The sequence below is a fragment of the Lichenostomus cassidix genome, chromosome 9 (assembly GCF_008360975.1).
Source record: "Lichenostomus cassidix isolate B80296 chromosome 9, HeHo_3.0, whole genome shotgun sequence".
In the NCBI taxonomy this organism is placed as follows: Eukaryota; Metazoa; Chordata; class Aves; order Passeriformes; family Meliphagidae; genus Lichenostomus; species Lichenostomus cassidix.
In genome coordinates, this window is record NC_139490.1 from 9,382,552 (window position 1) to 9,409,047 (window position 26,496).

General features: G+C 44.9%; 3 protein-coding genes across 21 annotated transcripts in view; 1 reads left to right on the plus strand and 2 right to left on the minus strand.

Annotated features, from left to right (window-relative positions):
• Positions 1–2,512, minus strand: part of LRCH3 (leucine rich repeats and calponin homology domain containing 3) — a 58,754-nt gene extending 56,242 nt beyond the window's left edge. For all 13 annotated transcript variants that reach the window (XM_085069311.1, XM_085069318.1, XM_085069313.1 and 10 more), the window contains exon 1: positions 2,286–2,512. In XM_085069311.1, coding sequence (XP_084925437.1) covers positions 2,286–2,496 — 211 coding nt within the window. In that variant the 5' untranslated portion in view covers positions 2,497–2,512. The remainder of the gene's footprint in view (positions 1–2,285) is intronic.
• A 2,378-nt stretch (positions 2,513–4,890) lies between these two features.
• Positions 4,891–16,703, minus strand: FYTTD1 (forty-two-three domain containing 1). The gene is made up of 9 exons (XM_085069343.1): positions 16,571–16,703; positions 13,548–13,679; positions 10,401–10,546; positions 9,536–9,648; positions 8,604–8,700; positions 8,367–8,428; positions 7,449–7,523; positions 6,520–6,646; positions 4,891–5,517 (listed from the first exon to the last, which is right to left on the minus strand). The coding sequence occupies exons 1-9, from the start codon at positions 16,671–16,673 to the stop codon at positions 5,422–5,424; spliced, it is 951 nt and encodes a 316-aa protein (XP_084925469.1). The 5' UTR covers positions 16,674–16,703; the 3' UTR covers positions 4,891–5,421.
• Positions 16,704–16,717: 14 nt separating this feature from the next.
• The window catches only part of RUBCN (rubicon autophagy regulator), a 30,263-nt gene continuing 20,484 nt past the window's right edge, over positions 16,718–26,496 (plus strand). For 4 of the 7 annotated variants that reach the window (XM_085069327.1, XM_085069331.1, XM_085069329.1 and 1 more), the window contains exon 1: positions 16,718–16,818. In XM_085069327.1, the coding sequence (XP_084925453.1) occupies positions 16,718–16,818 (101 nt within the window). Of the gene's footprint in view, positions 16,819–21,333; positions 21,464–23,753; positions 24,355–26,496 lie in introns of those variants that run through there. The other 3 variants (XM_085069330.1, XM_085069332.1, XM_085069335.1) reach the window with 2 other exon arrangements.

The window sequence follows — 26,496 nt, forward strand, 5'->3', positions numbered from 1 at the left end:
GGATGTGATTCATTCCCACCTAGTAAGCATCGATGTGGTTACACTGACATGAGCTACTTTTATTGCTATAAGAGTGGGAATGAGCTGTATCAGTATATGATTCACACCAGAGAAGTATCTATTCAGGCACATGAGGAGGATGGTTTGCACATCATTGTTTCATCTTTTGTAACTGAATTTGTAATTTGGGAGCAATTCCAGTGATTTTTATGAAACACAGACATGCCCCGCCTCCTGCGCTTGGAGTCTGTGGCACAGAGTGTAGGAAGGCACTGAGGAGTCTACAGTCTGGAGTGTTGTTTAAAGTGTTTACTTTAAGTGTTTGTAACACCTAACACACATATACATTGTATCATATTGTTTATGGCTACTTCCATACAAAAGAATTATGAGCCTCCTATGAACCAAACTGACACAGGGAAAGCAGTGGATTAAATTTGTACCTGAGCACTCAACCAAAAACTGAGGGTCAGAAACACTTGCATGGCTTTTTTTTTCATTACTCAGCCTTATTCAAAATAAAAAAGTCATAGAACAGACCACAACAAAAAAAAAAAAAAAACCAACAAAAAAAAAAACCAAACCAAAAAACAAACAAAAAAAAGCTCAAGATGAAGTTATTCACAGCAGCCTTCAAAACAGAGAATTTAAACATAATGTGTGTCCTCACACACGTTCAATAAGCTTTGCTTTTACGACTTAAGAACAGTTCCAGCCTTTTTCTAAGGTTCATTGTGATGATAAATGCACAAAAGTGTATGGCATGCACTGCTGCTTATTAGCATTTAATGCTTCTTGAACAACTACAATGCAAATATTCATCACAATAGATGGGAACCTTGGTGGGAACAAGAATTCCCACAAATTGTTTTAGAGTACAGTAAATGAATAGTGTTAAAAACAAAAACCCCAAACCCCTCATAAATGCGTATGCTGCATTTGCTTACGGATTAGTCCTCTGCACATTCATTGTGCAACTGCAGTTGTACAAATGAAACAAAAAACACCCCAAAAAATTCATATCCCAACAAGAAGCGTTTTCTATGTATAGATGCATGCAAGACAAGCAAACCACAGTTGTCTCAAAGTCTGCTTGAGTTTTCATGAGTGTTTCTTTTGTTAGTGACAGATTTTTGCATAAGTAGGATGTTACAGGACAGAGTATGAAGTCAAGAAAATTTTAAATAAGGTTCCATTTTGAATTACTTAACTGACAGTGTAACCAACACATTTAACTAACAAACATGGTAACTTGAAAAAAAAAAGTGATGTTGGAAGCTTATTTCTAAGCTTTTCAGCTACAACTCAATACTAAAAAAAATTAAGTTACTAGATTTCAAAGCTACAAAAAAACACATGGCACCTTTTGAAGTTACTTTTACTTCACTTATACAACTGGACAATCAAAATACACTAAATTTGCTCTGTATCATGCATAAAGAAGATTTCTACATCCTGCATAAACTCTCTTTTCCCAAGTCTCATCTCTCTATTCAGTACAGTAATATGCAAACACAAATGTGTTTTTGCTTCTCATCAAGGTACTTACAGGCAACTATTTTTTTAGTCTATTCTTATGAATACCTTTAAGGAGCAGAGAGGAAAAAAGCCCTATTGCTTACTGTACCTTGTAAAGTATTTAACAATGCTTAATTTCCTGAAATCCATGTTATACAGGAGAAAAAAGGAAAGTGCTGTGATTATATTCACAATATCTCTCCTATCTTCCTTATGACTGCTTTAAATTACAATAATAGAAGCATAAGGGCTTATGGAGCTTACAAGAAATAGTTTCTTTAGCATACACACACCTGACAGCCCTTCTTGGAAAGTTGGTTTCTCGTGTCAGCAAGACGAGAAATTGCACACATTCGTGTATATACACACATACTCACACACAGATACATCAGAGCAAGAACAAGACTGGCTAAAACCACAGCAGCGAGCAGCAATACTGAGAAAAACCCCACAACGCTTTTTAAAACAGCTCCCCGTATATTCCCTACAGCAGGGAAGATAAAGAAAAAAACCCCTACAAATAGGAGAGATCTCATCAGACGGGCAGAGGAAGAACCCTGCCACAGCTCCTCCATCCTGCCTCAGCCGGAGAGGAAGGGCGGAGAGCGAAGGGAAGAGGCGAAACCAGCTTCAATTTAACGAAGAGACAGCAAATCGGTCACCTCAGGCTCGGTCCGAGCGGGGGGCAGGCTGGGCAGCCAGGACCCCAGACGGCTCCGAGGAGCCCCTGCTCCCGCTCCCCGCTCCCCTCACGCCCCGTCCCTCACCAGCCTGGGTGGTGTCGCTGAGATCGTGGTTGGCGGCGCTGGCTCGCGGATAGTCCCGGAGCTTCCTGCCGCTCAAACTGAGGGTCCCGCTGACCGCCGCTTCTTCCAGGGCTCGGTCCAAGGAGCGGCTCCAGGAGCCGGGAGCCGAGGGACCAGGCGGAGCGGGACAAGCCGCGGGCATCGCGGCAGAGCCGCCCTCCGGCGCCGCCATTTCCCCGCCACAGCCCGCCCGGACGGCGCATGACAGAGCGCGCGGCTGGGGCGCATGCGCGGCCGCCGCCCGGCGGCACCGGGACAGCGCGGGCAGCGTGTGAAGTGCTCCGAGCCGAGCTCTGCTCGGGGCATCTGCCCGCTCGCCTCGGGGCAGCCGCCGTGCCAAGGGCACCGCCCCTCGACACGGCTGTACACCTGCTGAAACTGTTGAAAAGTCTACCCTACCCGCCAAGACGGGATGTCACAGGTTGGTTTTGGGGTGAGTATCGCTCACAGCTGCTGGGTGTCAGGTCCGTTCCAGCAGCAAACCACGGGCAGAGCACACAGATCTCAGCTAAGTGGGAAATGTAACAACTGCTTCGCGTTTTTTAACTTGAGGATTGATATTAAAAAGTCACGCTCTTTGCACACATCTTCATAAGTGCCATAAATGCCACCTTGCCCTGCTCCTTCCACTGAACCCACCTGATGCTGCAGCCAGCATACCTGAGCTTGTAATGAATTACAAAGACTGTCAATAATCAGGTGGCAAGACGCTCACAATATTTAACACCTTGTCAAATATATTTACAGGCAGTATTTTGTCCTGCACTGACAGTTAATAGCAGCATTTCCACTGCTTGTGCCTCCTGCTGGCACAGCACCCCAGACACAGCCGCAGAAGCTGCTTGGGCTGTTTCTGCACCACAAAGTGTTGATGACAGGGACTTCTTGCTATCAAGACATGTCACAGCAACAATCAGTGCTTGGGCTGACACATGTGGTACTCTCATCACACCAAACCACTCAATTAGGCAGTGCTACTGAAGCATACATTAGCAGCTGACACATTTAAATACAAGTGAGCCTCTACAGTGCCACTCCAAGAAGTGCTCCATTGTCAGGGAATTAAGCTGGGCGAGGAGTGTGAGCCCTCTTCTAAGTTACGCTGCTTTCTGCTGTGTTCTTCAGAACATTTAGTAAGAATTTAATCAATAAGAACCCCTTGCAGGCTACCAGAAAATTCACATAACCAGTATATTGCCCACGTGGTTATAATAGGAACAAGACAGTATGAAACCTGTAACGTTTTATTAAAAAAAAAAATTAACAGCTTCAGAATAGATCAAATGTAATAACTTCTCCAAAAAATACCAAAAGGTACAGTGTAAAGCATCTTCTCATTAAATACAAACTAGCATTTTTTGATGCACTGCATCAATGTTTTGCATCTATGTTGATGCAAAAGAATTTTTTTTGTTGCATCCTGGCACATGGAAAACGTATACACTGAAACAGAATGATTGACTACACTTTATCTACTCAAATTCTAACAGTGGGACATTTATTAAAAAGAAAATATTTCCTACTAGTAATTGAGAAAGAAACCTTAACACCATTACATTTAGTTTGCGTCTGCTAAGGTATATTTTTCAACATTAAAAATAAGGGTATAAGTCCTGTTTAGCATCAGAGTGCACTCTGACTTCAAAACTATACAAAAAAAAGCCCTTCTGCTGTCAAATGCTCTTCAAGGTTGAAGCTGCCAGTATATGCTAGTTAACTTGGAATTTGAGATAAAACTGCAAGGAAACCAACTCCGTCAAGTGTAAATTCTTCAAGAACATGAAAAGGAGTAAAACCTGCTTCAAACACTATAAACATTCCTGGATACAGCAAGCCAGCCACTCTTCTACCTGACTGTACCTAACCCTCCTTGCCAAAGAGCAGTGCCAAGATCATCAGTTCCCAGTCTGGAAGCAATTCTGAAGAGGTGCCTCAGTTTTAGGAATTATATAAATTCAGACTGAGGATGCCCCAGTTGTTACTGTCCTGCAGATTCTGATGCACAGAGCTATGCTTAAAGCAGGTGGCTACATGTTCCTGCTTAATGCCTTACACATGCTGGCAAACTGAGGGCTTTCTTCCAGCAACGTTTTCAGCTTCAGACAATTTCCAGATGTCTGACCACTTCGGATCAGCTTCACATCTTACCTCTCTTTGGTATAAACAAACAAGTGCCATGAGATTGCTTGCCTCCAGCTATTTGTAAGAGTCAAAGAAAACCCTCTGGGGCAAGTTATGCAGGATGACAATCCTGTGTCTGGGAGGGTAAGAAACTCTACCCTACTGCTGACTTCCTTGTGAACTGCTGTATTTTTCCTACAAAATTATTCAAAACCATGAAGTTATTGCCTTAAGTTTGTGAAAAACCTTTCAAAAAGAAGTAAAATTCAAAACTTTAAGAAGAAAAGGAGACAGATAAACTCCATTTACAGAGGAGGATGATGAACTTGAGCTATTTGGAATATAAAGGACTCTCACACTGCCTTTGAAGTATTCCTCCAATATGGTATATGATCTGGACCACTTTTAAGGATAAGAGTAGAATAGTCTCCATCCCAGTTACGAATTTTGGGTCTCAGCTAAGAGCTTTATTTGTGGAAGTAAGGATGCAAAACATTTAAGTTTTTAAGAAAGGAAAAAAATGGAACTTTAAAAGCACAAAGGAGTACAGAACCAACGCTTCCATGAAAAATGCCGCTACATCGCTACCAAAGTATCCATGGACTGACGCTCTGTGCTAAACTGGATTCTGAAAGAGAGCTCAAAGGCAGTCCATAAAAAACCCTAAAATAGGATTTGTAATTAAACATTTAAACAATCTTTACCATAACAGAGGGGTCAAAGAACTCAGCTGGGCAACAGAATATTTTCCAACCAGGTGATGGTGCCACCACGGCAGATCAGCTTCTCTCCACTTTTTATCCCTCAGGGCATCAAGTCTTTTACCATTCCAAGTAAAAGTAATAAAGAGAGATAGATCTGCCCCCATCTTAGCAAGATGTCTGGAGAATTCTAGTGACATATGCTGTATACTTCTGCCCACTTTTATCTCAGGTTCTCAGGTAGGTGGGCTCAGTGCCCAAGTCCATCTGCCGGGTTAGCCCACTGTTACAAAACGGCTTCCTTTGTTCTGAGACAGTGCTGTCCTCTGCTCCTTCAGGATCCCAAATCGTTCGTTCAACGTCATCCCTGTCTGAAAAATAAAGCCATTTAATCAAAAACTTTAAAGGTGTTGGGTTAATTTAATCAAAGTAATGGAGACAAGAATACTTTTTTCTTCAGTCTGTATCATCCCTTGACTCAGTTGCTTCACTTGGATCCTTTTGTCACTTCCCACACCATTTAAAAATCAAATTGGACTACACATCAAGAGCTTGCATTCTCGGAATTCATTAAGAACATATGGTATATAATGCCAATACTCAAAGCCTACTCAAAGTATTTTAAATTAAACTGAGGACAAACAGACTGAAAAATGGAACTTTCAGTACACATTTCCCCATACAGATTCTCTGCAACTTCAACAAATGCAACATTTTCACCATTTCAATGCAAGTTGCTTTTCAGCTGAAACAGCAATCTGGAGTCTGATCCAAAAGTTCAATTAATTTTACAGTAAAGTAGTAGACTATTTTTGACATACTTATTCCTGGATGGAATAGATGCAGATCAATGCCTTGACTCCATGCAGTTTTCTACAGCTAGCACTATGGAGCTGATTACAAGAACAGCACCTAACTCTGTCACCCAGTAATACTTGTGAAAAATTGCTCATCTTTCAAACCTTTACATCATCACATGTAATTTTTTTCCTAGATGGACAGCAAGAGTTGCCTAATAAATTCGGCTGCCAGGGTTCCATGCAGGTCACACAGCTGAAAGCAGCTCATCCCTGAATAATTCACAGTTGCTGATGCAAGCGCAGCAGGAACACCTGAAGCCTTTTAGAAATATTCAACATTTTAAATCTCATTTAAATCACAAGGGCATGCACGGCATGAACTAGAAGAACAGGAACAGTGAGTTTAGCTACTTGCTTGAACTTACACAGTGGGTTAGCGGAAGGACTGGAAGTAGAAACAAGAAGTAGTCACTAGTTCCCTCTTTCTGTCACTAGTGAGTCTAAGACAAAAGTGCCTCACTGGCTTTTACTGGTCTTGAAACTACTTTCACAGTTACAAAAAGAAAAAATTACCTGCTTCCCAACGCTATTTATATCAAACTGCAATGGAACCCCTTTTGGAACCTTCTTGTCTTCAGATTGGTCCCTCTTCATCAAGAATGGTGGCACAGGGCTACGAGTTAATCGTAATTTCTGGGAACTGTGAAAGAAGAATGTTACAAAGGACGTGATGAACATGTGTTTTATGCAAGAAAGCATTAATGCTGATAAGAGGTATGAATTTTTCATCAAGCCATTTGACCAGGCTGGCTGAAGAGCTGGAGGGCACAAATTCAAGAAGGTAAGTCAGGAAGAACTAAAAAACGGACAATTTGTTATTGCTTTGAGACAGGAAGAGTCTCAGCAGGACACCACCTTACTTTCTATCTGCAACCATACCCACAAACACATAATTTGCAGTTAATTAATTCCATATATAAAAAAAAGGTACAGTTTTCCTTACTGATAAGATGCTACTATGGAAATGCTACTCAAAACATTTTTAAAACGTATCACCTATAAACAACAGTTCCATCAACTTCCCAAAGACAAATACAGCAATGCTCTCTTTAAGCATAAATCCAGCGATAGTTTTATGAATCAGGGAGGAACTGTTACTATCACTCATCAAGTAGGTGCTCATTCATTTCCATTCAGATAGGAATGGAAAACAGCTGCAACACAGTGTGCTTTGGAAAGGGTAGACAAGGTGAAAATCTAGCAGCCAAGCACTCTTCCACTCCATACACATCAAGCTCCTAACTGGGAGATGATGTGTAAGATTCAGCTGTGATATTATTCAAGCTTACCTCAGAAGCACTTGGAAAGGGGCCAGACTTAAAAGCCTTTACAAGAAGCTGTGAGTTCAATGTCACCTCAAACACTACCTGCAAGGAACTTGCTAAATGGCTCAAAGCAGCAATTTATGTTCAGAACATTTCAGAACTTATTTGAAAACTCACATTGGGCTCATGATTGCTCCTGGATTGTCAATAGACACAGTCAGGATTCCTCCATTTGTGGTAGAAGTTCGCCATCTAGTTTGAAAACACAAAAATCATTTAGAAAAATTATGCAGAGATTTCAGTCAGGGAATCTTTAAAGGTTATGTCCAAAAATATTGGCCAGCAAAGAATGTGCCAGCTTTCAGAATGTTGGCCCATACAAAGACTGCATGCAGCTACAAGACACTGGGCTATTGATTCTTGTACCTTTTACATTTCCCACACCTTCTCAGGAGAGCACTACATCACATGCTGTTGAGGTGCACCAGAACTACAGCACTGACTCAAGAGCTCACTTTTTTAAAATATTCAGTTTCCTTGCCACAGATGGGGCCAAAATGGCCCTCACAGCAAATCCAAGAGGTGACAGACTGCACTCTGTGGCACTCACTGCTTTCTCAGCCTGTTTTGTTCCCAACAAACACCTTGCAAAGCACCCAGCAGGCACAGAATTATATGGAAAGAGTAAGGGGACAGTGGCCTCATTTGGCTCTGCCTTTTTAATTTCTAAACTGCTTCACAGACTTATATGCATATTAAATAATAGGAGAATTATATCAAGAGCTCAGGAGAACACTGAAATTTTAATTTTTCTTCCAGTCTGTGCAGTATTCATGAGTGCTAGAGATTAGTCTGATCCTCTTACCACCTTCCCCCTCATTCCTGCAAGTGTCTTATGCAAACCAACTCCTCCTGATTAAATTAGAAGATAATTTAGGAAGTAACTGAGAATAGGGGGAGGATCACTGTCACTCTAGTTGATGTGCCTACAGGGGAAAAAATCCACCTCCCTTCTATTATCATAGCCAGGAAGTCTGAGCTAAAATGAGAATCTTACGTGTTACAAAACCGAAGTTTTCCAAATTAGATACTTACTGACGAGTCCTCTTTGCTGCCTGATTATCAAGATCATCTGTCGACTGCACTTGGGCCTGCACCTGAAAACACATCAACACAGACACCAGATTTGAATACTGTCTCAAGTCCTGTTGTAGCAGCTGGAAATACAGAAGTTCAAAAGGAGAAGTTTAAAGCTGTTTGTACACTCTGCACAAACAGGGTTTAGCTTAGACCTGTGGCACAATTGTCTTTTTCTTTCAAAATTTTTATTACCTTCAGACCCCTTCTAAACAGGAAAGTTGCTTGACGAGTGTCTTTCTGCTGATTCAGTTTGTTTCCAATTCTGACAAAAGTGGATGGCATGTTATTCCTGTAATATTTATTAAAAATATAGTTATAAAAGGCTCCACAGGGAACATCTTAGAGAGATTACGATGGAAGTCAAAAAAGTGCCAAAACATCCATATGGACATCTGTAGTGCATCTTATCCCAACATCTTATCCCAACATTTCAGTTGGAATAAGCTCCTCCTCTACTAGGAATGAAACACATATTACCCATAAATGGACAAATCACTATTGTTACATAGAAGCCTAATGCTCCTACATTGCAGGAAAATACAGCCATTAATTCTGCTTTTCACTTTTCTCAGTATCCTCGAGCACTTTAAACACTGTTGATTAGATGAAACAAAAAATAAAACTGATATGTATAACGAAGGTTGGTTTACAGTTTTCACTGTATGGTCACATAGTGAAAACTGTTATCATGGAGACCACTTTGGTTGCAGTTTAAAACACATGTAATTCCGGCACAAACAAAACATGCAATGGCTTCCCTGAAGCTGCAGATGGCACCAGCTTCCACAAAGGCATTTAGAAAGTTCACTAAACCATGGCAGGGACACCTTTCACAAGATCAGGTTGCTCATATAGGCTGCCTGTGATTTAACTGAAGGCAGAACACCAGGTGCTCACAGAGGTACTTCCTGAATGCTCTAAATCATAACAAACATCTGGCTTTGTATCGAGACCATGTTTGTCCCATTCTTGGCTTCCAGATTGTAGAACTTCACACACAAGGCCATCCTGACCATATTGCTACTGCCAGTACCTATTGTCTTCTCTTAGACTCAATCCTGTCAAATAAGATTCACTTTGGAAAGTTGCCAAGGAGAATTCAGAAAGCAGGGTTGTTATTTTACCTCCTGTTTAGCAGGGCAGGCCTCCTGAGGGCAGGAGCTTGTTTTCTCTGCATTTCAGATTGTCTCTGCGGGTTTGTTTTCCTTTTCAAGACTGGGTAATTTCGCTGTGCATTCTTAAAAAACAATAAACATATACAGCATCATGTATACTGTACACACACGGACATTTTTCTTTCAGTTTCCATTTACAAACTGTGATTCAAAACACTTTAGGCTTTGCCTACTTTTCACAGTCTAGTGTAATTTGAAAATACCTTCTACAATTTCACAAATTCTATATTCTTCACATCCTCAAGAGAAAACAAGAAGCAGTAGAGATTTGCAGCTATTTTTTGATTACTGTATCTCCATAAACTCACAAAATCCATGCTCCATATGCCTTAAAATTAGTCTTCTTCATAAATCAGAAGGCAATCCCCATTCTACAATACTGAATGAGATGAAGCAGACAACAATGCACTGGAGCAGTGCAGAGGAGGGAGCCTACTGATGGAGTTTAGTATTCTGCAAAAACTTTCATTTTTGTAACAGCACATGCTTAGCACCTGCAGGTTGGCTGAAGCATTGTTCTGTAACAACACCCATTTCCCTCGCAAAAAGAGAGTAACTCCCTCTTTACTTGCACATAATACACTTCTGTACTTCAACTCTCATGACTTGCAACACAATTAAGTGTTAAAAACTACTTTCACACCTACCCATCATCCAGCCCATTCAAAATAAACCAGAACTCAGCTAACACATTCCCATTTTGATAAAAGCTTGTACCATATGTCCACTTTGTATTTCACTAGCACTATTATGAAGCACACGTTTCATTTTTTTAACCTGTTCTGACACAAAACACCAGGGCTGCATTTATTACCTTCTCACTCAGTGGCTGTCTGTTCAGAGGACTGATTCCTTTGTGTGAACCCACAGCTTTCTTGGCTGCCAGGCCAGTTATGACTCCATAAGAACGCTTCTTCCCTGCTATCTTCTTTCTGTGCCCCAAACGATTCTTACCATAACCTGCAACAACCACAGAAAGTTCAAAAATTCTTCCTGAAAGAAAAATATCAATGCTTTAAGATGCCTTGCACGCAGCACAAGTTATTTGGCTGCACACTTCAAGCCTTAGAGCAGAGGTCACAGCTACACTTGAAGACAATTTGGTCACTCAGTTGTTTTAGCAGGTCTGGCCAAGCCCCTGTACAGCAGTTATCAGCTTCTCATACAGAGCACAGTTTTGCTGTAGTTCATTGCAGTAATTTCTGTTGAAAATTTCTTATTTGACATGTCTACAAGGAGAACTTAAGAGTCTTCTAGCATAGAAAATTACCAAAATGCTTTGAAATGGAACTTGAATAAGTACTGAATAATATAAAAGCAAACCAACCCAAATGCCCCTCAGCTTCCTACCCATTCAGCAAACTTTGAATTACCAGTTTAATTTAAAGGGAGGAAAAAAACTAGCTTCAATTATTATTTATTTCAATCAGTGGTTCCCAAGAGAAGACTTTAGAGGAAAGAACACAGCAATTGGCCCACAAATCACATTAAACAGCACATGAATTATATCACATTTGAAGTGTTTTCAATTAGAAGTCTGCATGGCAATCCAGCCAAACTGAGGATTGAAAGCAGCTTTTGAATATAAAAGGTCTGTAAGTCTGAGATCTGTAGTATCTCCAGTTACCAGGGTTTGATTAACCCTGTCTGGAGTAATTTAGCTTCATGCTATGAATACAGGCCATGCTCCAATTTTGTTCCCAAGCACCCTCCTCTCTAGAACCTCAGACTGCAAAACAAATTTAAGACCAAGGAGTCAGCTCTCCAGCAACAGACACATCTAGTTTTAATATGTCTGACTTTAAAGCATTGATAATAAATCTGTGCTTCCTCATGAGACAGGAGCCACGACATGAGGTAAGCCACTGATCAATCCACTTAGATCAATTTGCCATGGAGAACTGCTGTGTACACACATTTTGTGGTTGGTTAGCAAATGCTCTTCTTTTCCAAGAGAAAAGCTGAAAACCAGGGTTGCTTAAGCTGAAAGGGACCTCACAAGCTCTCCAGACCAACCACTGCTCAAATAAATGAAAACCTCCAAGTCAGCTCAGGCTGCACAGGGCTTTGTGCAGCTGCATTCTGTGTATCACCAAGGACAACTTTTATTTAAATGAACAATGCTCCTCTCTCTGCTTTTACCCCCCAAAAGCTGAAAGGAATCCCAGCTCAAGTTCCTCCCTTCTTTCCAGAAAGTTTGGCAGCCACTTCTAAAACCAAAAGGAATTGAGCACTGTTGATCATTTGCGGTTTCTGTAGACATCCACAGAGGATTTCCTACTTATCAGGGTAATTTCAATAGCAACAGAGTAGCAATAAATCTACTGGTAAGCTACTAATAATTAGAATGCTCAGAAGAACCATTTAATGACACCTTCTACTTAAAAACAATCGAAGAGATTTGTTTTCAATGGGACAAAATGTGCAGAGCTATATAGGAGGGAGCAGTTGAAACTATTCACAATGTTTCAAGATGCCCTGAATCAGGCAATTTTGCAAAGAAATTGTTTGCTTTTTCCTAGAACACAAGCAGGCAAGCTGGGAAGGTTCCAACAGAGAAAAGTAACTACCCAAGACAGTTCTACTTAGAGTTTCATATTTACAGATCAAGTTTCTCCTAAAATTCTAATACTTGTTTCTTTTGTGCTTTTTAGATGATAAACAATTGCACTTGACAACTGCTGTTATAAACAGAGCCTACACATTTGATAATCTACAAATTAAATTCACTTACTCATCACCCACACAAATATTCTCACACTTGGGCTGAAAGATGTAAAATTTTTTCCAGCACTGTCACCAGTTTATTAGAGATCTACAAGTAACACAGTCATGTAGGCCTGCATAGAAACAAAAACTGCTCTGAGCCCTGAGTAACACAACATTCCACTGATCCCTAAAGACTTTTGTGTCTAAGACACTGAGGAGGAGCTGCTGCTACAACAAACACTAAGCAAGACAAAGATAACACAGGGATCGTTGTGAGTACAACAGACAGATGTGTCTTTGCTTTAAAAGAATGTTACTAAACAAGAAATTGCATGTATTAAGCTAAACACCTAATTAGCTTGTACTGAGGTGGTAAGCTTTCTGATCAGACAGTATTTTGATAATCCTGTGCTAAAAAGATATTTTTCAAAAATAATTTTAAGTTAAACCAGTCTGTACTTCAAGAAGGACTTGACCACATACTAGACTAAAGCCTGGGAATAATTCATGAAAACCCCCTGAGTTACACAGGGAAACCTACAGCAAAGCTGTTATTGTGCACTTTTCCTCTCTTCACTCCCAGCCTATATAATTTTTTCCCCCTTTTTGTATTCCACTGTTAAACACTGGCTTCCCCTTTTTGTATTCCATTGTAAAACCACTGGCTTAAGAAGGGTGACACAGTACTTCCTTTGCATCCCAAGCTCTTACCAAGAAAAGCCAACTCACACTCTGCACTATCCATTTAAATATTCCAGAGCCAGCATCACAGTCTGCAGTAAGGGGTATTTTGAGGAGGCCTACAAAGAAAATTCTATCCTGCAAATATAATTATGCTTTTCTTTTGCACAAAGCTCTGAGTTCTGGCAATCCGAGTTCTCCACATCTCCCAGTACAAAGGCTTCAGCGTAAGCACTTGTTCTATCCATCTCTGAGAAGGGGAAAAGTATCACCACAATTTCCAAAATTAAAATAAATTTGAAGAATCAGAAACCAAGCCAATTCTTCCTTGAGTAAAAGACTCCCTCAACCATCTAAGCTTCCTCATGGCTAAACATGCCAATGACTTTCTCACACTGAATCAGAAACAAAACCAAGTACAGAAAGACAGAAAAAACCCTTAATATCAAAAGTGTATATGACACTATTGGAAAGACACACGAACTAACCATATCAATCCATACATTTCATTATGCCATGTTTCAGCCCAAGAAAGATAATGTGCAATCCACGTTATGTTTGGCACACACACCTTTCTGCTGTTGGATTCCCCACTTGGAGCCTTGTGAACTGAACTGTCGAGCTCGATTCTGCTGAAGCCCTCTTTTTATTTTGGGAGAATATTGCTTTCTCTCTTCTTTCTTGTTCAGCTTGATTATATCATCTACAAGAGGAAAAAAGAAAAATTGAAATACTGAATAAGAATCCCAAGCAGCCTGGAGTCACAGGAGACAGACCAGTCAATCCTGCAAAGGCAGCACATACAAGTTAAGGTTCCAGAAAAATTAGCACTATAAACATCCAGTCCCTCTTAAGTCTCGCAGAACTTACTTTATAATCCCCAGCAAAAGGGAAGCAGTTGCATACACCCAGAAAATGCAAGAGGCTTGTAATGTCATGGCATTCAGCCCAGCATTAAATTTTAATTTGGATGACTCTATTAGTTTTTGTATACTGTTAAAGCAAATGTAAATTCAAACTCATTCCCAGACTTTGCAGAGTCCAGATAAAATGTTAATTTCAGCCTTATTTCTTTCACCCTAAGCTACTTAAGAAAGATCACACAGACACAACTCAGGCAATCAGTTATCTTCAGATGTTCACCAAGACTGAAATGATGGGGCAAAATGCAAGAAAGACATCTTTCCCCAGGAATCTACAGTCCAAAGCAATTACCTTATCTATTGTCCAGGGAAACCACGTCAGACAAGCTATTAATCAGTTCAAGAATATGTGTAAGAAAAAAGCTGATGAAAAGTGAACAGCAGGTCTATCAAGTGCAAGTTATGCCACACCAGTTTGACTTCCCTCAATGACCTAGTAGCCAGCTCAGGAGAGAAGAGTAAAGCAAGAGGTGTGGCAGCTTTTACATCAACTTGTTTACAGCAACACCTTAAAGGAAGTTGTTAAACTGTTTACTGCATTCTGATCATGAGAGCAAAACTGATAAAAGTGTCATGTTTCAATAGAGAGCCTCTGCAAATATGTGGACAGTCTTTTTTCAGTCAAGGAGAGACAGAGATGGGGTAACTGTCTGTGGCTGAGTTCAAATGGACTCATATGGAGTAGAACAGAAAAAACAGCATAAAAATATAAATAACAAAAATCTCAACACTGTTATCCTGTTAAAGGAAACTAAGAGAACATTAGCTCACTTGCTGAAAAAATGACTGACTATTCAGATAAAATCTATTAGGACAAGGAATACTGATACAGGTCACTCAGGGCTTGACATCTGCAGAATCTTTAGCAAAGGGGTTGTCCCTGGAGCAGGGATTCCAAACTATCCTTTTATACACAAAGGAAACCAAAGCCACTTCAAACACAGATTCATGCTTCACAGTTCATCTGCTTCATCTCAAATCCTGTTTTACAAGTTGCTGCACACAAGGTTGCAACTTTTTCAACAAAAGGACTTAAGTTTCAGCTATTCTCTTATTTGGGTAAATGAAGGACATTTGGGGCTTCATGCATTTGTTAGAGGAGCCACACTGAAGCATTCTCCTATCTTGCCTGAGATTAGAGACCACAATGACAGCTAGAACAGAGTTATCTGGGAACAGTATCAGCCTGGAAGCTCAGCTGCAGATGAGCTGCACATAACACAACAAAAATATGTTTAATCTTTATTACTACATGAGAATTCACTCAACGTCAAGATCTCAATTTTAAGATTTCCTAGATTAAGGCCATGCCAGTTTTTTAGATATCACACCAGATGTGGGACTGCATCTTCTCTTCATCTCTCCAGGTTATGCCTGGCACAGAGCTTTCACCAGGGGACAGCAGCCATGGATGGCACTGTTCTCATGCACCCAAAGAAGCAGACGGACACACCCACTTCTCAACACCACCTAAAATAAAACATCCCCATGACACTACAGCAAGATTTTGTGTGGTAAGTAAAAAGAGTCATAGTTTTCTAAGAATGCTGTAGTGATAGTCTACATTCAGACAAACTTTAAACATCATTTCACAAGTTATCTCCACTGCCCAAACAAAGAACTCCACTGGATTATTTACAGAGGGGAAAACTGGACAAATCCTCTTATTTTACAGTGGCCCACAAAGGCCAAATCTACCATTAGTAATTCCAGTTCACACTGTGATACTGCTTTTTAAAGAAAGTCTCCTCATAGCACCAATCTATCATGCTCTGGTAGCATCACAGAGCAGTCTTGGAGTGTACAAAAGCAATTTAATTATTTTTCTCCTAATAAAAGTAAACTGGAAGATGCAGTCCAGGAATGTGGCAAATTGTCCCTAACTGTTAAAGGGACTCAGTACACAAGCCCAGAACAGAACTTCTCTGAGATACCTCACTGCAGTATCTACAGTGTGGATGTCAGTTTCCCGGACACGCTGGAGAGACACAGCTCTGCAGGTCTGCAATGAGTCTGTGCAACTTCCTAACACGCACACCCTGCAATAGGAGGGCAGGGCACAACGGGGCAGATTGTCACAGGAAACTACGCGGTAGAGGCGACGTCATGCTTGATGTGACTGGTCTTACACTGCAAAGGGGTTAGTCGGGAGACTTGCCACTGCCGACTTCCAAACCTGAGAAGAATAAAAAAGGCCAGGCCAACTGAAAGACCACCAAATCTCACCCGTCCCTGCAGTTACGAGCGCCAGGCGAGGCCCTGGGACGCTGCCCGAGGGCCTTCCAGCCACAGGCCCGGGTACCGAGGGCCTCTCTGGGCCAAACGCAGGCAGCGCCCCGGTCTGCGGCCTGCTCAGACCGCCAAGCGGCACAAAAGGGCCCCGGCTCTTTCCCGACAAGAGCCGCGACCGCGGGATCCCGCTGCTCCCGGTGACACAGCGGGGCTCATCCCCATGCCCAGCCCCCGGCACCACCCTCGCCCCTCCTGCTCTCTCGCTGTGGGAGGGTCCCGTCCCTTCCCCTCCCCACCCCCCCGCCTCCTTGGTTCCGCCCGCGCCGGTGCTCAGCGCAGCCCCGTTGGTTCGTTCCGCCCCTCCCCGTCCCCGGCGCTTGGTTCAGCCCGAGCCCCCCGCCCCGTCCCCTACAGCCGCGGCCCCGGCCCCGCTCCTCACCCAGGGACATGTCGATCTTCTCCAGGCTCTCGCCGCCGCCGTGTCGGGCCCCCGCGGCGGCCGAGGAGCCCAGGAGCGGTGCCGCAGCCCCGAACGCGCTCATGGCCGCCTCCCTCAGATCGGACCGCCCCTCCGCCGGGCTCGCGCATGCGCAGCAGCTCCGCCCAGCCCGCGGCACAGACGCCCGCGCTCGGGAGCGGCGCTGCCGCCGCTCTGGCACCGCGCCTCCTGGCGGCCGGGAGGAGCAGGTACAGCGGGCGGGGGGCGATGCGGGGGCGACGCGGGGACCCGCTGGGTGCTGGCGGCCGCTTCTGGAGGGGCTTGTCCAGGGACAGTGTCCTTGGGAAGAGGGAGTGCCACACCGGCCTGGCGCCGGGGAGCGGCGGGGGCGCTGGGGAGCAGAGCTGCAGGCAGGGTGCAGCGGGCTGGGGGACCGGGCAGTTGTGCCGCAGGGCACGGGGTCCTGGGCTGGCTGCGGAGCTGGTGGGCTGCTGAGATGGGCCACGGGGGTGATTGGAAGCGTGGAGCACCTCTGCTATCCTCTCCAGGCTGAGAGATTTGGGGGTTTTCAGCCTGGAGAAGAGAAGGCTCCGGGAGATCTCATGACAGCGTTCCAGTACTTGAAGTGACCTATAAGAAAGATGGGAAGAGATTTTTTCATCAGGGTTTTTTGCAACAGGACAAGGGGTGATGGCTTTAAACTGAAAGAAGGTCGATTTAGACTGGATATAAGGAAGAATTTTTTCACAATGCTAGTGGTAGAACACTGGCACAGATTGCTCAGAGAAGTGGTGGATGCCCGACCCCCGGAAACACTCAAGGTCAGGTTGGGTGGGGATCTGTGCAGCCTGATCTATCTGAAAATGTCCCTGCGCATGGCAGGGGGGTTGGACCCGATGACCTCTAAATGTCCTCTCCAACCAATCTGTGTTGCAGGGAAGGGAAAGGTGTTCAGCTGGGAAGCTGAATATGAGATGCCTTTGCCTGCGACCCCTGTGCAACTGAGAGAAATAACCTATTCTGTGAAAAACAAAACCAATTCAGGGTGGTTTTGAGCAGAATTTAGTTTTCAAATGTCTAACAGCAGAGTTCAAACCAGGTTCCTATTTCAAAATACCATGTAAGGCTTAAAATTACTACTTGAACCCAGAACACTGTGTCCATAGATATTTTGTTCTCTTTGGGTTCTTTTCAGAGTTGTTATCTTCTCCAATTTTTGGTCAGAATCATGTGATTGAGCAATTCAGAAGAGAAATTGTTTTTTGAACAAGGAATCTAGCAAAGCCTTTCCCTCCTGCCTGTATGTTTTCATTCTTTGGAGCTGTGGGAATTGGTGGTGGGTCAGCAGTACACATGTGCCTAGTGGGCAGCTGGCTGCTGCTAAACAAGTTCCATGCAACAGGGCTACATCTTCCTTACACAACAGCACTTTTTTCATTTGACATTCTATTACAGTTAAGGGACAGTAATTATCTCTGGAATCTCTACATCCTGCTCATGGTTGGTTGAAATTGGTCAGTGGGTTCCAGAGACAGGAAAGGAAGGAGCAAATGGACTGATGAGGTGATCACAGAGGATGAACTTCCTCCACAAGCCAGGCAGTAAATGCTAAAAGGAAAATCCACATCCATTTCCCCTGCTCACGATGGTCACCTGGCATTACTGTTGATGTCTCTGGGAGCTGTTCAGAGGCTGCCATTCTAAAGGTGACTTCCTTCACCATGACCGAAGGATAGCTTGTTTTAGGGTCTGCCTGCCTGCCTCCAGAGGGGGAGCTCCATACCGGGACTCCAGAGACTGCATTGCAAATGCCCTTGGGTAGGGATAATTATTTCCGTACATGACCTTGCACACACCTCCTTCTAGTAGGAACACTCCCACATTTCTTTAATTGCCCACATATTCCATATGCACATTTGCTAAAATAAACACTCTGTGGCAAGTGCAATATCCCAAGTACCTGACATACAACAAGCTCCCATGTGTGTAACCCCTGTCACAGCTCTGTCCTGCTGTGCTGAGACAGCACTGAAATATTGTGCAGCCCTTTAGAACAGGAGATCTTTCTAGGAGTGTTATCATGAAAGACAAGAATAAGAGGAATGAGTTGAGGCTTTCTGCCCTCTGCTGTGTCCTGTACTACAGACTGTTGACAAGGCATTGCTCTCTCCATTTACACTCTTTATCCATCTCTTCCCTTTTAAAATAAGGCCAGAAATGTGTTTCTGGATGTTCCTCTTGCCACTTCCTACTGTCTAGAAGAGAATAGCTCAGTTACTGTCACAGGACACCTCCAGCTAGTAAGAGATTTTCCCCTCAGGCAGGAGAAACTCGTGACTGCAGTGCTGGAGGCTGACAGTTCCATCCTGTTATCTTTTCTGTGTTCTCCATGTGCAGCAGAAATTCAGACATGGAGTCTTGGACCCACAGATTTGATAACTTTTGATAACATTTTCCCCCAGATGACAAGTGAGATTGGATGACAAGTGACTGATGACAAGTAGGAGGTTCTTACAATCAGGCTACATTTCTTAAGCAAATATGCTTATTGCCAGATTACCAAGAGCTACTAATAATAGAGGTGCCAAAATATGTATTTTTAAAAAAGCATTAAGTCAAATTCCCATGAGGCTGCAGGGTGCAGCTCCATCTGGGGACTGAGTCACAGCAATAAACAAATGCTCTGTTTGCCCCAAAACAAACATGTGAACTGCAAAGGTGGCAGATGCTGCCTGTCCTCGTGACAAGTGGAAATCAGACAAAATCCAGATTTTACCACATCCATGGGTTGCATTTGTCATCCAAACAAGACACCAGCTGTCTGCTGCTCAGCACAACAGAAAACCAGGCAGAAGTTGTGATCCTGAAGAGTATTTTCTTTCTGTGTTCAAAATGGCTGGGGATCATGAATGCAGCCATGCAAACATCAGCTCGTAGTTTGCTGTGTGGCTCTCAGGAGTGTGTCAGCATCCAGCCAAGTGACATCTTCCACGTGGCACTGAGAGCTACAAAGAACTGATATTTTAACTGTATAAAGTCCAGTATGACTCAGCCATGCTGCGTTTGTAAGAACACTGTATGTCTAAAGCACCCACAGGCCATAATAAGTTTTGGGGGTGGTTCTTTCCTGGGCTTTCCCCACACCTTTCCTGAGCAACAGTTTTCTCCTCATAAAAATGAGACTTCATGGCTTGTCTACCCAGTAGCCCCTACTGTTTCAGTAGGAGGAATTGCAGAGGAATTGTGGAGTAGATGTTACCTGCTGGACACACAGAAATTCCCGGGATGAGGTATTAAAATTACTGAGCAGAAACAACCCCCAAAGCATCAAGTGCTAAATGCACTCAAAGATGTAAAGCCAGAGAGGACTGTCTAGTCCAAGCTGAATGTTGTGAGCTGTGGAATATCACACCTACGTTGATCCCATATTTATATATATATAACATACGTTTACAATTGTTGACCTCTATTGGCACTCCTTAAATTTTACACTGGAGGATTAATGTCCAGTTTAACCTTAGTGCAGAGCCACAAGCTCATGCCTGTGTGCAATTACAAGCTTTTTTTTGGGATGGTTTTTTATATGCTCTCCAAATTGATGCGGGCACTGACAATAGTTAAGTAAATAATGACTATAAGTAACATATGCAAACCAACACGATGAAGCAGTTGAAAAGGAGATTTTTTTTTTCCAAAGAAATTTAAAAGTCGCTGTTGAGCAACATCCAGGCTATTTCTGACTTGTGCAGCTAGAAGTATCTTGTAATTCCTGACTGAGGAGCTAAATTAAATCTGTTAGCTTTATCTGCATGCTCCATTTCACCAGACATAATTGTCAGACAATCACAATAGTCCTGATCACTTGATTTCCTTCAATATGTTTACTGTGAGAGTCATACAGTCTGATGCCCTGAGACCTAACATGCCATGTACAGCCAGTGTTTGCAATCAGTGCAGTAGGCTCTATGCAAGGAAATTTCTGCCTGACAACTGGGCTCAGGTTGTTGTTCCACACTTGTATACAATTACTATACATGAGGAGTCCTGGTCTCTTCATTAAGCACCTTTTGAAAAATATGTTGTTGTTATGAAGAACAGCAGTATAGAACCCTGTGCCCATGTGCCTCAGAAGTACTGTACTGGTGAGATAAATCACATAGAAAATGTCAGGTCAAGGGGTGCTTTTTCATGTGTGCAGCATATATTTATCATTACAACTAACGGTCCTAGGGAATTTCCATTGTACAAATACCTAGCTTTGGTTTGTGAGAAGAAACTCCAGAGACGTATCTAGATTTTATCTCTGATACTAATTTGTCATTGACTATTCTCAGTCTGAAGGCAACAGCATCACTTTTTCCTTTTAGCAGTTTCATTTCACTGCATTTCGGTGGAAGGTACACGTAATTCTGCTGTGTTTTTCACATCCTCCTCACAGCGGGCGATAGACCAGAACCCTCTCTCCGTTTCTCTCTCTGCAGGTGTGATCAGTGCATGAGCTGTCCCTTAGCGACACGTTGTTTGTTTGTTTGTTTGTTTTCCCTTGCCACCACATTTTCCTCATCACGTCCGAGGCAGGATTTGCTACGGTTATCTCAGCAATCACGGTGGTTTTTCACCGCGCTTTGAAGTCGGGAGCACACCGAAAGCTCCGGGGCGAAGAACCGCCGACCATGGCTCCCGAGCGCCGCGGTGCCCGCCGGGAGTTGTAGTCCGCCGCAGGACTGTGCGCGCCGCGGTGGCGCGGTGCGCGCCGGGAGCTGTAGTCCGTGGGTGCGGCGGGGCGGGGCGGGAGCTCGCCCCTCCCGCGTGACGGTGTCGCGGCGGCGGTGGCGGGGCCGCGCGCGCCCCCGGGATGGAGATCGGGCCCCACGCGGGGCACGCGGAGAGCAGGTGGGGCCGCGCGCCGCGGGACGCGCGCGGGAGGGGCGGGTGCGAGTGACCCGGGGACTCGGCCCGCGTGGGCGCCCGCCGGAGGCGTGACACGGGGCGCGGGCGTGGTGCGCGGCGCCGGTGCCGGGGGTGTGGGGCAGCGTGTGTGCGCCCGGGGGCGGCAGGGTCCTGTGTGTGCGCGCGTGGGGTGCCAGACACTCGCGCGTGTGTGCGTGAGCTATCTAGGACGCGGCGCGGGATGTGCGCGCAGGAACGCGGGTGACAGCAGTGCCTGCAGGCGCGCGGTGCCTGGGGAGCAGTCGGGATGCGCAGGGGATGCTCCTGCGGAGCTCAGGTCCTGCGTGGGTGTGTGAAGTGTGTGCACAGCCAGCGTCAGGGCACAGGTGTGGGGGTAGCTGGGGGCGATCAGGGAATGAACAAATCCCCGTGAGTGGGATCGGTGCTTGCCGACTGTGACACTGCCCCCGGCTCGGTCCCTCGTGGGAAGAAGCACGCAGTGGGCCGGGCTGTCAGATCCATCACCCCCCCGAGGCCAGCACATCGCTCTACTCCATGCCCTGGGCGGGAGGCTTGGCCACTGGAGGGGCAGTGACGGCCACGGATATGTCCCCTCAGTACCTGATGCTCTGTCGCCACTCTGGCCCCCACCAGCCATGGCCAGCACAGCAGCTGCCAGGCCTCTGCTTCACACGCCTTGAGCTCAAGGGCGAAACCACCCCACCCTGACGCCGCTCTGCCACCGTTCCGGTGGCTCTGCAGCGTCCTCTGAGATCCTGTCTCCTTTCCCTCCTGACTGTCGTCTGCATCCCCTCTTCTAGGTGCTGCCCAGACATTTATTTATTTATCTCTTTATTCGTGAAGGTGAGGCCTTGCACCTGCACATGAGCTTGGCTGTGCTGCAGTGACCTCGCCTGCGTGGTCTTCGTTTATGCTTCAGGCCTGGTTTTTCTTGTTAGCATTTATGAATGCAGCAGAGGCTGTTTCCTGCAGGTGTTTTGATGACGAGTCCTATTTACTTCAGGTTTTTACATGTACTTTGATTTTGCCCTGGTGCTCACAAGCACAGGGTGAATGCTGGATGGAAATTGGGAGTGTTGGCTAGGGAGGAAGGAGCAGCTGAAACTTGATATGGGAGAGAAGCATTCCTTATCTGAAGGGCTCAGCCAGTCGCTCTATTCCTGCTTGCCGTATCAGCTGGGAAAATGCTACCGGTGCTTTTAAAGCTATAGCTTTGGGTTTGGGGTTCCTTCTGATTTGCACGGCTCGAGTTGTTCTCCGTATTTACTAATGCTTCAGACACAGCAGGTTCCAAAAGGCAAAAGGAATTGACTTTCTTCCTTGACTGCATTTACTGCTTTGTCTTTCCAGGCTTGTCCTTGTGTATTTTCTTGCCTTTGCAAGCCAAAGTCCTGCATTATCAGACTCTGCCATCGTGTGACTAATAGGGCTGGGTGGTGCCACCCCCAGCACTCCCTCAGGGATAAGGAGGGCATCATCACCCTTCGGTGCTGGCACATGCAGGGGCCTGCTTGTTCTCCTGGTTGGCACTGATGCCTTGGGGAGGATCCTGCACGGACCTCACACTGCCTTGTCCTTTGTGTGATGGGTTTAGCATTTTGGTTCCCAGCATTTTTATTAACATGCCATTTTGCACTAGATTGTGGCAGTTACTAATAGTGATGAGCTAGAGATCACTGAATCCATCCTCCTGTGGATTACAGAAAATGCAGAAGCAAAAGTTATTTTGCTGAAGTCCATCCTTCTGCCAGCACAGTAGAGGAAAATGAAGATCTTGATTTTTCCTCCTAGAAGCAGATCTGAAATGCATTGAGTAGCAGGGCTTTAACACCAATATCCATGGAGGCATGGCAGGAGAGTTAGTGCTGTCCTGCTGGGCAGAGAGCAGGGCTCTTGGGGTAGTGGATGCAGAGGACACAGCAGTCCTAGGGGGAGCAGAGGGGCCAGTGGTCAGCTGGGCAGGTTAGCAAAGAGCTGCCACCTTCATTTCTGGCACAAAGCCCCCAGGGAGAGCAGGGCAAGAGGAGAGGGTTCCTAAAGGGAGCCTGTGCTGTGAGCAATGCAGGGATGTGAGTTGCTGTGGGAATCTACTCTGCCTGTCACTGCATCTGGCTGCCTGTGTGCTTGTCACAGGCAGGTCCTGTGCATATTGAAGCCTGATGGACAGTACCCTTGGTCCACAGGTTGTGGTCATCTGCCTGTGAGATGACCACAACATGTGGACCAAGGGTACTGTCCATCAGGCTTCAATATGCACTTAGCCAGATGAGCAGGTAAAGCTATCTGCCATTGCAAGGTTAAGAAACACCTTTAATCCCTATTTTTATCCATCATCTTTTGCCAGTGCAAAGCAAGAGTGCATCAGCAAGCAGCAGCTCTGGGCTGTGTGTGCTGGGGGCACCTTTTGTGGTTGTGCCCCCATTTTATTTCACTGCTAGCTTTTAGCATGGATGCGAGTTACCCTGCGTGTCCCTTTTCCAGCCAGCCTGCTCGGCTATTCCTGCCCATCCCTGCTGGGCTGGCAGAGCTCTTCTGGCTTCCTCTGCCTCGTCAGCCACTCCCCGCGACTGCAGATGAATTGCACGAAGCCTGGCTTTCTTTTAATCCCTTTTCCCAGCAGTGCTGAGCCTGCTGGAGGAGCAGGCGGGGGAGTCCAGGGAAGGGGCTGCTGGTTGTCAGGGAGATCTGGGGACAACGAGGCGGGAGCAGGCTCTGCGCAGGGCAGGTTACGTGGTGTCTTCGGTTTCTTCAGGAGGAACTGACAGCCAGCACAGAAATGAATGTCCCTGGAGATTTGTCAGAAGTCCTTCCATAACCTCAGCATCCTCAACCTGACCTGTTTAGTGTGCTAAGAAGGATCAAGAGTCTTCCAGGTAGAGGTCAAGGTTCAAGCAGCCATTGCTGGGTAGCTCCTGTAGGGCACAGGAGACACACAGCAGATGATGTTTGCGGGAAAGATGAGCTTCATTTTTGAATGCTGACTACCTGTGTGATTCTGTTTTGGAAAATAACCAGGGTTTGGTTTTATTTTAAATTAAGAAGTCAGCAGCATGGCTCCCTGCCTATGCTGTGAGTCACGTTTGCTGACTTGGACCAAGAGAAGTTCCTACCCTTGCTGGCATGGAGGGACTGAGAAAGCGTTGGAAGAGCAAGCAGTATTCCCTGTTGTCAGCAGTGGCAGCATTAAGCCATTTCTTGCTTCAAGGCTGGATTTTGTCTTTTATTACTCCAGTTCAGTATAGGTTCATTTATATTTGGGACAGTTCCTGATGACAGGTTGATGTTGCTGTACCTGAAGATGGAGTTTGTTGTGGTAAAGGAAGGAGACCCAGTGCCAAGTTTGTGGAGCTGGTGGTTAAAAGTGAAGGCTGGATCAAGAGGTTGTCTTTAAGGGAGGAGAAGGATGCAGCTGAGCTCTCACCACTGCTCCATGGCCCCTGCAAGCACCCTCGACCCTTCTGGCTGGGGAGACTAGGCTCTGCTAGAGCAGGAGAGCAGAAGCAGGTGTGGTTCTTGCAGGTGAAGCTCTGCTCGTGTTCTCTGACCCTGTGGGGTGTTACTCACTTTGCCCTTACTGTAAATTGGGATGTTTTTATTATGTAATATGAATTGGCCATACCCCGTGCCAGGCTTTCTGTAGCATTAGCAAAGGAGAATTCTCCTTATTCAGGAAAAAAAAAAAGAAGCAGATTTCATAGTAATGCTTTGAGCACCATCAAAAAAGGGAACTTGGGCTTTCTCTGTCCCTCCTGGCAGCTGAAACCCAGGGTCTGTCAGTGGGAGGGGAGCAAACCCTGCTGTTAATTCAGGGTTGCCCCACAGTATGGTCAAATATGTAGTTACCTGTGCTCTCTCAATTACCCTGCCACTTGCAGCCAGCTATGGGGGTCTTAATTTCTTGTGACATCTTGTGTCACTGTGTTCTTTTCAGCATGTTCCAGCCCTGAAACAGCTGGGATTTGGGTGTCGGAAAGGTCTTGTGTGTCCAACTTGGGAACTGCTTTGGGCCAACAAGTCCCATGTGATACTTACTGTCCCACCAGGATTTAATTCCATTTTGGTGGGTTCAAGATCACCTCTGCAGAAGTTCTTTAATTATGCTGCTCATTCTCTGTATGCTTCTGTGTTCAATGCTTAACATTTTAGGGTTATTATGTTCAAGGACTGCTTACCTTTAGTTTCTCTGTGCTAGGAGAGAGCCATGGATCCTGTTTCCCTACCTCTTGATATGTACAAGTCCTTTAATGAGACCATTCATTTGGAAAGACACTTTTCTGCGTGTGCTACCGTCACATCCTTGTGTGCATCACCTGCTTTTTTTAGCATGAAATGACATGAGGAGGAGTTCCCCTGACTCACTCACTTGGAATATCAGTGGTGTGGCTGAGCTTTCACTTGCATTTCCTAACTCGGAGTGTTAGAAATACCTTAGGGAGGAGCTGGTGACGTTTTGAGTTCAGTGACTGCAGGTGCCCTTTGACTAGGGACTGCTTATTCCTCTCTGGGCATCCATAGGCAAAGAGCATCTGCATCCCTCAGGGCAGGAATGGGAAAAGCCCATAAATTCAGAAGAGATGGGTAATTTTTTTGTGTCTCCCCAAGTTGTATCTCCTTCAGGAAGCTTCCTTTGATTTATATCTGTGCATTTTTCTTCAGTCTCTCCTGAGATAAAGCCCTTACTGTGCCTGTTAGTCTAAGTGTAATGTAAACACACACATACTGCCATATGCACTGCAGCTCTGGTTTAGAGCTCTGGTACTGTCAGGGTGACAGGCTTTGCTGTTGGGATGGGTTGGCTTCTGTGTGGTTTAAGCTTAGGTGGGCAATGATAATGGTGCTGTTTCATCAGGAAGGAGAGTGAATGGGAAGCTTGAAGTAGAGCCAATAATTAATTATCTGCTTGTTCAACTAATCAGTTTGGCAGTAGTGAACTAGTCTCAAAAAGAGAATATTGGTGAGAAAAGCTTTGTTTTAATTACCAGAAGTATGCGGCCTATGCTGTCATCCCCAAGGGA

Bases quoted from the DNA above. Each gene is read 5' to 3' on its own strand.
- FYTTD1 (XM_085069343.1), bottom strand. From the start codon at position 16,673: ATGAGCGCGTTCGGGGCTGCGGCACCGCTCCTGGGCTCCTCGGCCGCC. The intron at 8,429-8,603 runs GTAATAAAAATT...ATGTGTTTTCAG, and splicing joins TGTTTAGAAGGGGTCTGAAG to GTGCAGGCCCAAGTGCAGTC. The intron at 7,524-8,366 runs GTAAGTATCTAA...TTTTCAAACTAG, and splicing joins GCAGCAAAGAGGACTCGTCA to ATGGCGAACTTCTACCACAA.